Source organism: Perca fluviatilis, chromosome 16 (genome assembly GCF_010015445.1).
Source record: "Perca fluviatilis chromosome 16, GENO_Pfluv_1.0, whole genome shotgun sequence".
Taxonomy (NCBI): domain Eukaryota; kingdom Metazoa; phylum Chordata; class Actinopteri; order Perciformes; family Percidae; genus Perca; species Perca fluviatilis.
This window is the reverse complement of record NC_053127.1, coordinates 21,503,490-21,515,945: the sequence shown is the minus strand read 5'-3', so window position 1 is coordinate 21,515,945 and position 12,456 is coordinate 21,503,490. Positions and strand designations below refer to the sequence as shown.

General features: G+C 37.6%; 1 protein-coding gene across 5 annotated transcripts in view; it reads left to right on the top strand.

Moving 5' to 3' along the window:
* nrg2a (neuregulin 2a) overlaps positions 1-12,456 on the top strand; it is a 70,303-nt gene that overhangs the window by 44,476 nt on the left and 13,371 nt on the right. For 3 of the 5 annotated variants that reach the window (XM_039778162.1, XM_039778160.1, XM_039778159.1), the window contains exons 4-5: positions 8,385-8,505; positions 12,228-12,304. In XM_039778162.1, coding sequence (XP_039634096.1) covers positions 8,385-8,505; positions 12,228-12,304 — 198 coding nt within the window. The remainder of the gene's footprint in view (positions 1-8,384; positions 8,506-12,227; positions 12,305-12,456) is intronic. The other 2 variants (XM_039778163.1, XM_039778161.1) reach the window with 1 other exon arrangement.

The window sequence follows — 12,456 nt, the reverse complement described above, 5'->3', positions numbered from 1 at the left end:
CAAGGACGCAGGAAACCTTTTCAGGTTGTAGTTGAAAAATGAAAGCAACAGGTAACATCAGACTCGAAAAAAGGAAGCAACAGCAGCGGGAACACCAAGCTAAGCCTAGGCTGCTTCTGAAAAGACAGAGCAGGAAACAGTCCTGTCTGGAACTGTTCCACGGAAAAACACCATGTGTCACTTTGTTGCCAACTGCGCACATTCTGGTGCCCACCATCCTCCATAACAGCACCCGTTTATGCACCCGCACCAATCCCTGCCCTTCCTAAGTGCACTTTGCTTCTTTGCAGTGCATGAGCAGCTGTTGTGCAATCACACACTGGGCAGCTCTTTGATTTCACTTCAGTGCTGAGATGATTGAGGCAGGCAAGACCAGGCATATCAGCTATGTGACTGAAAAATGGTAATAGGAGACAAGAATATAAAAGAAGACGCACTGGTTGTGGTAGTGACAGTCTTGCTGAAGAGTGGGTGGTAGATTACTGTTGGTGGCAGGCTCCATTTTGTTCATTTCTAAACATTCCTCTTTCATACTGAAGGTGTTTGAATTGTGGATAATTTTCTATTGAAAATAAGATTTAAGTGCACTCTCATTCATAATGGGTTCTTGCATGTGTCCTACCTAGAGTAAATAGTAATTTAATTCCTCTTTGGGTATTTGACATGAAATCTCTTTTGCTTATTTTGAATGCTTGAAGAAACACATGCTGGATATTGCCATTGATTGGGTGTGCCAACAGTATACTGCATGTGTGGAAGTAGGTCCGTGCTTGTTTTCTGTTGGCTTTGGCAAGCTGAAATATTTTCCAACTTAAGATCCTGTCAACAAACCTTTTCTCAACCCTCCTCTTCTCTGAATTAGCCCTGTATTCATCTCTTTTTTTTTCTTTCTTTGCATTTGTTTCTGTTTTTTCCTTTCATTGCTGCTACATTTGTCTGGATTTGAGCTTCTGTCAAAATATGTTGCGATTCTTAATCTGAAAATGAAAACATGTATTGTTTGCCATTTATTAATGAATTATGACAAGTCAAATAAGGTATTAATCTTTCATAAATAGAAAAGCACATTTTCACAGTACATGCAGCAGATCCTCCTTGTAGAATATGCAATGTCTACAAACAATGTCCAGGCATATATCTTGCTTTGTTATTGGTGTAATTTGTCTCTGGCTCCACTTTCAATAGAACTATATAATACCACCATTCAGTACCACTACTATTACAATATAGATAGCTAAAAATTACTGTCTGTGTCATGCATGCATCATCTTAACCCTCACTGCAGCTCTTTCACCACCTCAGACCCAGCTGTCAACAACTTTATACTGAACCAAAACCACACTCACCAATTTGGCCGTTTGTACTTTTTCGTTATGTTTATCTTATTTATTTATTCATTCCATTGACAGTTATTTTCAGATTGCAGAAAGGAACATAATGCACTCCACACAAGTGTAGCAAGAATGTATGCAATATGAATTAGCCTTTAGTATAGAGATAAAATATCTTTGTCCTAGCTGTAACAGGAGACATGTCAGACCTTCTCTGCCAAGAGTCGGGAGGAGGGGGGAGGCAAGGGTGGGGGGGACTCCGAGCTTTTTTCTTGTACATAAAACTGACTTGTGGAAAAGCATGTCTGGGTGGCAGAGCTATCACAGATACCATCCTCTTTATGTGATTCCTGAAGGGTCTGTACTTAAGACATTTATCACTTTCCCATCCGACAGATTTTTTTTTTTACCTGAGTTTAGGTTTTCTCATTGTTTGAATCGTGATGATTTACATTGTCCGATAAAAGAAAGCGTTAAAGGCCCTGTGTGGTATTGCAGTATGGTGCCACCTGTTTAAACACTACTGCCCAGCTAGCACTTTATTTGGTTTATATATATATATATATATATATATATATATATATATATATATATAAAAATATATATATAACTTAAAGGGTTTTGCATGTGCATGTAAGGCCAAAAGGTTTACATTTGTAAGATATTAAACATTAACGTGACTGATAAGTTCAAGATCTTAATGTTAGATATGAATTTTAGTTTTTGGACCTTCGTGTCCCTTTCATCTTCCTTGCTTCACCACAGAAATGCGGTACTGGCAGAGACGGATCCAATCTGCACACTGTTTTCACTCACTGACATACTCCCAAATAGGCTACATAATTTATACTTTTTATCCTGATAACATTGCTTTTAAGAGTGAAAACACAAAGCCATAACAAAGTCCAGATGGAACCGATCCACCGCTGGTTAAATAACTGCCTTGGCTTTCTTCCTGTAAAGAATCAGATTTTGTCTTGTGTTTTGAGATGGCTTTCTGTTTAATTGCAGAAGAGAAAAAGATGAATCCAAGCTGTAGTAAATTATCAACATTTGTCATAAATTAGGGGGACATGTGAATAACTCTGCACCGTAGACAGGCCAATTGAAAATGTATTTCATTAGACAATTCAGCATTCGGGGTTGGGTTGTGAGGTGCAGCGCAGGGCTAGGATTCAGTGTGAGGGCTTTTCTGTTTGCTGCATATGCACAGGGTGCCTCAAAAGGAGAAAAAAAACTGTGCAATAGGGACCTCTCTTTTCATTTTTACGATTTTCCTAGAATCCTTTGGAGAGCGTGGAAAGACAGGCATGTTTATGAAGGTTTCCAGATGGTCCTGCCTGCACCCCCAGCTTTTCTTTTCAGTTCTTGGGCTATGAAGGATTAATCAAAGTCAGTGGCAAGAGCTGATGGCTAAACACTGTGGCTCTCAACCTAGAGGAAACCCCTCTTCAACTCCAACACAGATTCAGCCCCTGGGCTACAGGGCAGAGGAAAGTTGAAACCTGAGGATTAAAAATCAAGCAAACTTAACTAAACCCTGGTCATATAAGTGCAGATAAGTGCTGATCTCCTCCACGGGTTAAAGGAATTTGTCTCCGACATCCAGCCAGGAAAGCAGAGTCAACCTTGACGACACCTGAACTCTGGTCCCCTTTGTGAGGTGGGGGACTGTGCTGTGTGATATTTATGGATTCTCTGTTGCATGTAAAGATTTTAATGGAGTTTGATGTCATTCTGGCCAGGACTCAAATCCTTTTGCAGTGATTGAATGCATTCTCACTGTAATTCAAGACAAGTATCAAACGTCCATATGATCAGGCTTTGTCTCTCTTTTAGCAACCATTTTTAGCCTCACCATTACCGTCTTGCCGCTTGGGGACAGATGCAGATAGAAGTGCTGTCTTTGGAAAGAAGCTGATAATAACCAACAAAAACACAAAGGGGTTAGAACAAAACTGTTAATTTCCAGATAAGAAAAAGCTATTTTTGTTAATAGTGCTGTGCACCGTGACACTGTCATGACACATGAACCCTAACCCTAACTCTAACTTGTCAGGACAAAAACCGAATGACACTTAAAGACAGAAGCAGTATGTCATAAACGTTTATGACTTGTCTATAATGTTTATGATACGTACACTCTTATGTATGTATGTATGTATGTATATATATATATATATATATAATGCATGGCAGTGTAATGTACTTTCTTAATGCAAAAATCACTGCCACTCTTACCTGGCTGAACAGCTGCTCTACATGGCAATGATGAACACACACAGCATTCACTACAAATGTTATGATACCAACTGTCAATAGACATTGCTGTGGTCTATTCACAGCAGCCTCACTATGTGATTACAAAGAAGTCCACTTCAGATTGGCTATTCGGATTCAACACTATTCACATATTATGACTCCCTTTGGATAGAATAATATAACGTAAAAGACACAGACCACATACGGTCAAACACAGATTAAGAAAAGACATAAACTGTATGAAAGATTGCAGTCAGTCGTTATGTCTGTAACCCAGGTTCCCTGAGTTGCTAGTCCAAACAACACAATATATGTATAACAAACTGCCAGCTATTATCCTTGTTGTTTAAAGACTCAGTGTCAAAGATTGTTGTAAAATTGCAGATATGTTGAATTAAGTTGGAAACAGTTTCATTCATAAAGGAAATGTATTCCCACAACCAAAAGTTAACTTGTAAACTGTATTACAACCACACTAGTACAATAATTTAAATATAATTGTATTATCCACATCATACGCCCCTACATGACATGCTCCTCTGTTGTTTGTGTTTGTATCACTAAACATGTCAATAAATTTGTAGGCCTTGTCATTAGTTTTAATCTCAAGTAAACATGTGGTGCAGCCTGAGTAAACACTGTATTGGCTGAAGCAGATCACTGTTCTGGTTTCATCACTAGGGACAGAGTCTGTCTCTACCTCTCCTTGTATGGGTTTTCCAATAAGTGAGAAAACTTCTAGAGCTTCTAGGGGTCTAGAACTTCTAGGGGTCTAGAGCTTTCAGTCATTCAGCCCCCCACCTCTGGAACTCTCTGCCCCATTACATTCAACACTCCACGTCCATAACCACTTTCAAATCTCACCTAAAAACTCATCTTTTCAGACAGGCTTACTCTCTTTAATTATTTTTCTTTTTTTTTTCTTCTTTTTTTTTCATTTTTGCTTTGACTGAAATGACCCCACCCTTTTTCTTGTTCTTTTATTAATAGTATTATCATGATATTGTATTGCCTGTTTTTCTGATTGCTTTTTAATGGATTGAATGTTTTATTGCTGATTTTGTAAGGTGACCTTGAGTGTTTAGAAAGGCGCCTATAAATAAAATGCATTATTATTATTATTAAAACTACTAGTTGTGATATCTGTGCTGGTTTTTCATGTTAAAGTGCTGTAAGACTTAAGTTGATGGGGCCAAAAGAAGCTATGTGGGTCACTACAACTCTTGCCGTTTGTCTATCGTAAGATTGTGGTGAGACTAAAGCCTTTTTATGTCAAATATTTCTTGGAAAAGAGAGACGGAGAAAGCATTTTGTGTTTACTGAATACAAATGCATGTTTTCACCACACCACGCCATAAAACTTGGTGGAAGGGTGTAGAGAACCCGTTAAATTTTGGATTGGATCCGAATCACAGGGCAGATTCACATTAGTTTCACTTTCGTTAACATTGCGACATACAGTCAGGCGTTTGTGCTGCATTCATCTGTTGTCGAAATAATGGGGAAAATTAGTTCCTGACTGGAAAAAAATCACATTCCATTAACATTCTGAGATAGGACATGCCTTGGCGGAGGTCTGCCCTCACCAAGTGCCCTTCTAGTTACACAATAATATTATTTCTGAATAAGGATTTTTCAACAGAATACAGTTCAATGGTATTGAAAAACATCTCTTGCTGTAGAAACACATCATTTCTATCATATATGCCAGACTCTCACAATCCAATCAACAATGGACAACAAAAGCCCATTGGTTTGAGTTAGGGATGATGGAAAGATTTAGTTAAAAGTTAATAAAATAATCACGTCTTTCCTGAGGTCTTAAATTTAAATTTTTCCCTAACCTTAACCAAGTGATACTGCGCCTAAACATAACCATTAACTCAAGCTTTATTTACTTTGAGTGGATACTGTAAGAACATTCCTTATTATGTTAATAGAAAACATTGTTTCTTTCAAAACGTATTTACTGTTGCAAATAGTAGTATATAATCATCATTTCTAGGAGACAGGCACCATTTATGTAATGATGGAAAGGCCAGCAAACTAACTGGTTGCTGCTACATCTCATGGAAACACATTCATTCTCTGCGTTTTTGAAATTTTCTGCCAGCATTTATGTTCATTCTGACCTATGGATTGTTCCCAGCAACAGACACAGTGGCTAGTTAGACACTCTACCACTAGCTGCAAGTGAAGATGGGAAACCATAACGGACTCTCGTACAGAAGGTCCATGGCACCTCAAGGTCATCAACATTTTACTGCTGCTCAGCAGGTTTTTACATACTACTGTATAAGTTTTACAAATGTATTATAAAACCTGAAAAGGGTGCACATGTGTGATTTATAGATGCTCGCAGCATCAGTTCAGCTGCACTTCCCTGCTTGTGCCTCCAGCTGTTTGAATCAAAGTACCGTAACCATACTTTAAACTTTAAACTTGACATAATAATCTGAATCGTTGAATCTCCACTTCTTGATAGTTCCTGGTGCCTTCAAGTTTTCAATATATACTAAATGTTTTCTTACGTAGGATGTTCACATGGGCCAGACTCTAGCCACAAATATGATGAAAATATCAGTATTTGATGTAGATATGTTAATGAATTTTATTTACAGTTTTAGTGTGCCCAGGCTCTGTATGCTGTCCAGCATTTTGTAGTATATGATTTTGAGGTCAATACACTTTATAATTATATATATATATATATATATATATATATATATATATATATATATATATAGATAGATAGATAGATATATAGAATTATTAAGCGTTTTTTGTAGAAGATGTGCCTCCCCTCCCCAACAAAGTATCAATATGCGGTTCTGCAATAAGCTAATTTGGGGCAATAATCACCTAAACTAAAATGCATTCTCAAAAAGTATCAGATTATAGAATTTATGCATTTGACGGAAAATGATGAGAATGAGTTAAAAAAAAGTGCGTACATTGAAACAGATTTGGTATGACCAGTCACCAGATAAACCTGTCAAGGGTTCAAATATCAGCCTTGAACCTTTCTGTGTGAAGTTTACATGTTCTCCACCTCCCTGTGTGGGTTTTTCCAGGTCGTCTGTTTTCCTCCCACAGTCCACCCACATGCAAACCAGGTGGACTGGAGATTATGTGTGAGCATTATTGTCTATGTGTTAGCCTGCCCCTGCAAAGGACTGATGATCTGATGATCTGTCTACACTCCCCTCCCTTTAACCAATGCATTCTGGGATGGGCTGCTGCCCCAGATAGAGATTCACGCAGCTTGTTTTGCCGCCTTTGTGTTTGTGCGTGTCTTACAGTTGAAGACTGCACAAGATTCGAGCGTAGGAGGTTTTTACAATGTTTTGAGGTTCCTTTCTCCCGACAGCTTTGTCTGATCTTTTTTACGAGGCGTTTTACACACCAGCGCTCTGAGTGAGAGGTCAGGTGTGACGAGGTAGTTGTGATTAACTGGTAGACCTTGAAAGGTTTTTGGAAAATGTTTTGAGGTGACAGTGGATTTGTGCTGTGTTCTGTTGGAAACTCCTGCAGAACAATAACGTGACAGCCTATTAGTTAATATACCACCTTTTTAACTCCAATAATGAAAGGTCAGTTATAAATCACAACTCATATCAGCATGTCTCATCAAATTAACAGCTGTAGATTAATGTCTTGGTTTGTTGTCTGGATGGATCTTTTCATTAAGAAATCTGTATGTCTGCCAGAGCATGAGAACCACCTGAATACATTCCGACAGTACCACTGAAAGAAGGTAGACATGGTATTTAAAAAAAAAATAACATTTCTGGTTTTAGTTATACTGTAATATTGTATTTGGAATATGCAAAGTGCTAACTTATTCCTGTTCCTCACATACTCACACTGGCACGTAAAAGCACAGGCTGATGTCATATGTTTGCTTTGTTTTGCTAACTAGCATGGGAATTCATCTCTGTTCTTTTAGCTAAACCAGAAGTGCGCTTCTGAACAAGACAGAGCACACTTCTCCAACCAGAGGAGAGAGTCAAACTGATTTCTTCAATCGTGTAACAAATGGGAGTTGTGAAAGCTTGTCCTGGTGGCAAATAGCCTACTACAGTATATGTCAGAGCCTGTGGACCAGCTGAATAAAATCCTAGTGTGATTTCTTGTCACAACATTCATGAGTATCTGAAGCTGATGTTGTTGTAAAGGTCTTCCAATCAGAAAACATTTGTATTACTACCAACAAACTGTCAGGTTCCGCTAAAGTGCTAATAGCGTCTGACAGTAGGTACACGGCTGCAATCACGTGTCAACATCTGACACGCAAAGAACACTTCTCCCTCCTCAAGCCCAATCCTGCATCTGCGCACCTCTCTCAGCAGTCCCCTTGCTCCTCTTGAAAGTCCCCGTTTTCGTCCCGATAAGCAGACCTTATCCCAAACATATTATATCTGTTCAGTCAGGGGGGGTTAAGTGCAGATGCATAACATTTTGGGCCATTCCAAGGACCTGAGTCAATACGTAAACAACTCCTACGCTATGTCAGGGAAATATTTATCTTTGCTCATAGAACTTCTTGAGATAGTATCAACACTGCTTAGAGGCACAATTGCATTTGTAGATGGAAAACTAAGAGTTCTTGTGGAAATACAAGTGTATAATATGAGTAAAGCTGAGAATACTTTTGGTGACGCAAGACTATCATACTGATAAAAATAACAACCAAGTTCTTGCCTCCTTGTTTTATTTCTAAATCATCATCAAGAGAGTACCATTGACACAAAAAAAGATGAATTAATGTATTTCTTTTTCTTTTCTTAGTAACCACAACGCCATCTCCGCGCTCAGGCCACGCCAGAAGATGCAACGAGACAGAGAAGCCCTACTGTGTGAATGGCGGCGACTGTTACTTCATACATGGTATAAATCAGCTCTCCTGCAAGTGAGTTATCTCCTTTTTGTTTTTGGAATCACCTTAAAATCTTTATTTTCATCGTCAACCTTTCTTCCTTTGTCTTACAGTCTTAATGAAAGCTCCTTTCATGACATTTTTACCTTAGTAATATTCCAAACGACACATTCTTTTAATGCTGCTGTTTATTTTTTCTGATAGCACTTGATTTCCATTATTCTTTCTTTACAGCAGCAGCAGCAGCAACACATCACAGGGAAATGCTGCCAGTCTGCCTAACAACCTACCTGTTGTGTATTTTAGCACTAATGATGGAGTGAGGCGGTGGTGTGCTCATCCTTTTAAGTCATGTTTAGTGTACAGGAGGGCTGCACATTAAAAGCTTTTTCAAAATGTCATGAGTCACTGGTTTAGTAGTGAGCAAATATTTATGCCTGTTAGAGGCCCCCAGTGCGGTAAATAGAATCATTGCTTATATTTGAGGTCCTTGGCAGAGGGGATCAAGACCTGTGTGTAAAGTGCGCTGGAGGAACCATGTATATGAGCTTTTTTTTTAGGAAGAAAACAGATTGACATTATCACTGAAACAACATTTCAGTTTTTATTAGACTCGAGGTCAAGAAACAATATTTTGGCACGATGTTCACGAGGAGTTATCATTTAAAATAAACTGGTTTTTTTCTCTCTTTTCTGTTTTCTAGAACATTTACAGATTTTTACGTGTAAAATGCAGTGATTAGTCAATCATCAATAATATATAATAATATAATATCATAATCAATCGCAACTATTTTGATAATCATTTAAGTCACTTTTTAAAGAAAAATACCAAACATTTGGTTTGGTTTTCTTAGTCTTTTTTCATATTACACGGAATGTCTTTGGGTTTTGGGCTATATGTCGAACAAAACAAGCAATTTGAAAATGTCAACTTTTGCTTTTGAAAATTGTGATGGACATTTTGAGATATTTTCTGACATTTTACGGACTGAAAGATATCAGTTAATCAAGAAAATGATCGTCAGATGAATCGATAATGAAAATAATTGTTAGTCTCTAATCGTGAAACCTAATAGTATACTTATAACACAAAATATGCACATCATCTCTCATCATGGTGGTCAAATATTATGTTGCATGTTTTGTTCGACCATATGTCATCATAGCATAAGTCCCCTGGCTGGTTTGATATAGTGCTGAAACATTGGCGAGGCTTCTGTGCCCAGTTGGCCCAAGGAAGAATGCTCGACAAGCTATGAGGACATGGCTGCATCAGCCGTTCAATACGCTGTGTACAAATTGGAGGCAGCAATAACTCAATTGCTGCATCTAATTCACTCACAGCCAGGGCATGGGTCCACAAAAGTTTGATAATGCAGTGAAGGCCTGCAGGGATTTGTTGCCCCACAGCCATCTCATTCAATATAGGCCAGGCTTCAGTGGGTATTAATCACTGGCTAAACAAGTCCTGCAGACAGCTAGCCCTACTTTAATGCCCTGCTCCTTCACTTTGAGGTATAAACTTTGTTTTGGGGAGATGTAAGGTTAATAAATGACCCCAAGTAAGTAACTTGCTAAAGTAAACATATTTTTTCTGATGATTTACTTCACATAAATGAATTGTATAAAAAAAAGGAAGTTAGCCTCTTTTGAACTATCAATCACATATTAATAAATAATGTTAACAAAAATCACTAACATAAGGATGTCTTTTAGTCTTTTACCATTTAGTTAGATGTTTTTTTTTATCTTATATCTAACATATAATCTACATGTGTCTATATGATGTGACAATAGAAAGGGAATCATTATTAATTTCAAAGTTTAATGAACTTTTAGTTTTCTCAATTTATTAATCATTTTAGTCTATAAAATGTTAGAAAAGTGAAGAAATGTTTATTTTTTTATAATTCCCTTATGCCCTGGTTTATTTTTAAATTGATTTTTTTGTCCAACAATCCAGAAGGTATTTACAATTATGTAAAACAGAGAAAAGAAGTTTCACACCGGAGAAGATAGAACTAGAGGATTGTTGGGGATTATCAAAATAGTTGCAGATACATTTTCTATCAAACAATGATTGAGCATGGCCAGGTTGGCTCAGTGGGTAGAGCAGGCGCACATATACTTGGAGGTTTATGCAATGATTGAGCGACTAATGATTTCTGCTCTGTAAAAATGTATAAAATGACATTTGCAGTCTTCATTAAAACAAAGTTATTTCTTCAGAAAAACAGAGCAAAAGCAGAATCATCAACAAGGTCAACAAATCACCTCTGTTGGACTACTGTATATACACTATAGTATGTAGATGGTCTTGCTTCATTTCTCCTTACACATGGTACAACTTTCTTTGTTTCCCTTGTAAATGTGTATTTTGATCAAAGAATAATACATAATGGTAGTGATTTATTTTAAAGTAAAGATAAAATAGTGGTAATATGGTTTGCAGCTGTACCACCAAGGACATTTGCACGCTTATCGGATTTTTAAATGATGCAGTGACAGTTTATTTCTTTCATCTTTCAGCCAAGTTTCCTTGGTTTAGGTGATGCTATCCCCCAGTTGTACACCATCACTCAGGATGAGTAATTTAATGCTGAATGTTATGGTGCTCCTGGGAGGCGTTGTGTGAAACCAGTAAATCACGAGCAATGACCTTTGTTGGACTGGTGGTCTAGTTGTAACTGTGAGTGGAATGCCGGTGCCCCTAAAAGACCAACTGCTCATCCTAATGGGATTATAATGAGGAAATATGGTTTGGCTCAACACACTTGATGGTGATGATACAGTATTCTGTCTGCAGTTACAAAAATGCATACAAGCTACATGTCAACTTTTCTTGACTCTGACTTATGTTTCAAATCAGGTGTAAAGAGAGTTGTCCAGTGATGTTTCCCCATTGAGAAAATCTTCATTATTCAAATTATTCTTTCAGAACTGGAAATTTAGGATTTGATTTCCTCTTGATTTGACTACTTTAACTCCTTGTCCTATGGTATTGGTTATAAAACTGTGACATTTGGAGGTCATGGACACATACCAGGCTCTCAAGGCACCAAGAGAAGAAACCACATTAGCCCCCTTACTTTTTTTTTGTTGCCATTTTTTGTAGCATCCTAGGACTGATTTATTGATCACCTACAAAGTAGTGCATGGTTTATTCCCAGATACATTCCACCTTTTTGTCCATACACTCATCAACATCGCTTCTCTCATCCCCCAAAATGTAGACCAAGGTCAAAAAGCCAATGGTATCATCATTTGCTTTTCTAAACATGCCCTTTAATTTACTTTTTTTGATTATTATATATCATTTATGTTTGTATTTCTTTTATTATTATATTTTGTAGTTAACTGTGGGTCACTTTAAGTAGCAGTTTTGATCTATTGTAATCCTTTTTCACTTTTTTTTTTTTTTTAATACGTGGAAGGTGAAACAGTTTATTGGTTGTTTGTCTTACCTATATATTTATAGTATTGTTATCATTATTAATAATAACAGTAGTAGTAATTCATTTTTTTATTTATTTGAATGGGAATATGACCAGGTGTCCACAGTCATCACTAATATTGGGTCATCTTTGGAAGTGAAAAAGTTTCCTATGGTTTCACTTTATTTGTTGTTGCTTTATCTATATGGCTTCGCTGGGACCATTAACACTATGTTTTTGGATTTACACCCGTAATATTTACAGTGCACCTCACTTCCTGTGTTTTCATTTTCATAACACTTGTCTGCTCCTTCCCAGATGTCCGGATGGATACTTCGGCCAACGATGCTTACAGACTGAGCCGCTGCGGTTGTACATGCCCAATCCTTTAAAAAGTATGTCCACTTGATATGAGCAGCTGAGAACAGAGGCTCAGTTGTCACTGGATGACAACCAGCCCCCGACCCCACTCCCAGTTCTCTTCCTCTTTCTCCTTCTCTTTCTCCTTCTCAGGTCAAAACCCAATGAGCTGTGCACTACACCATGC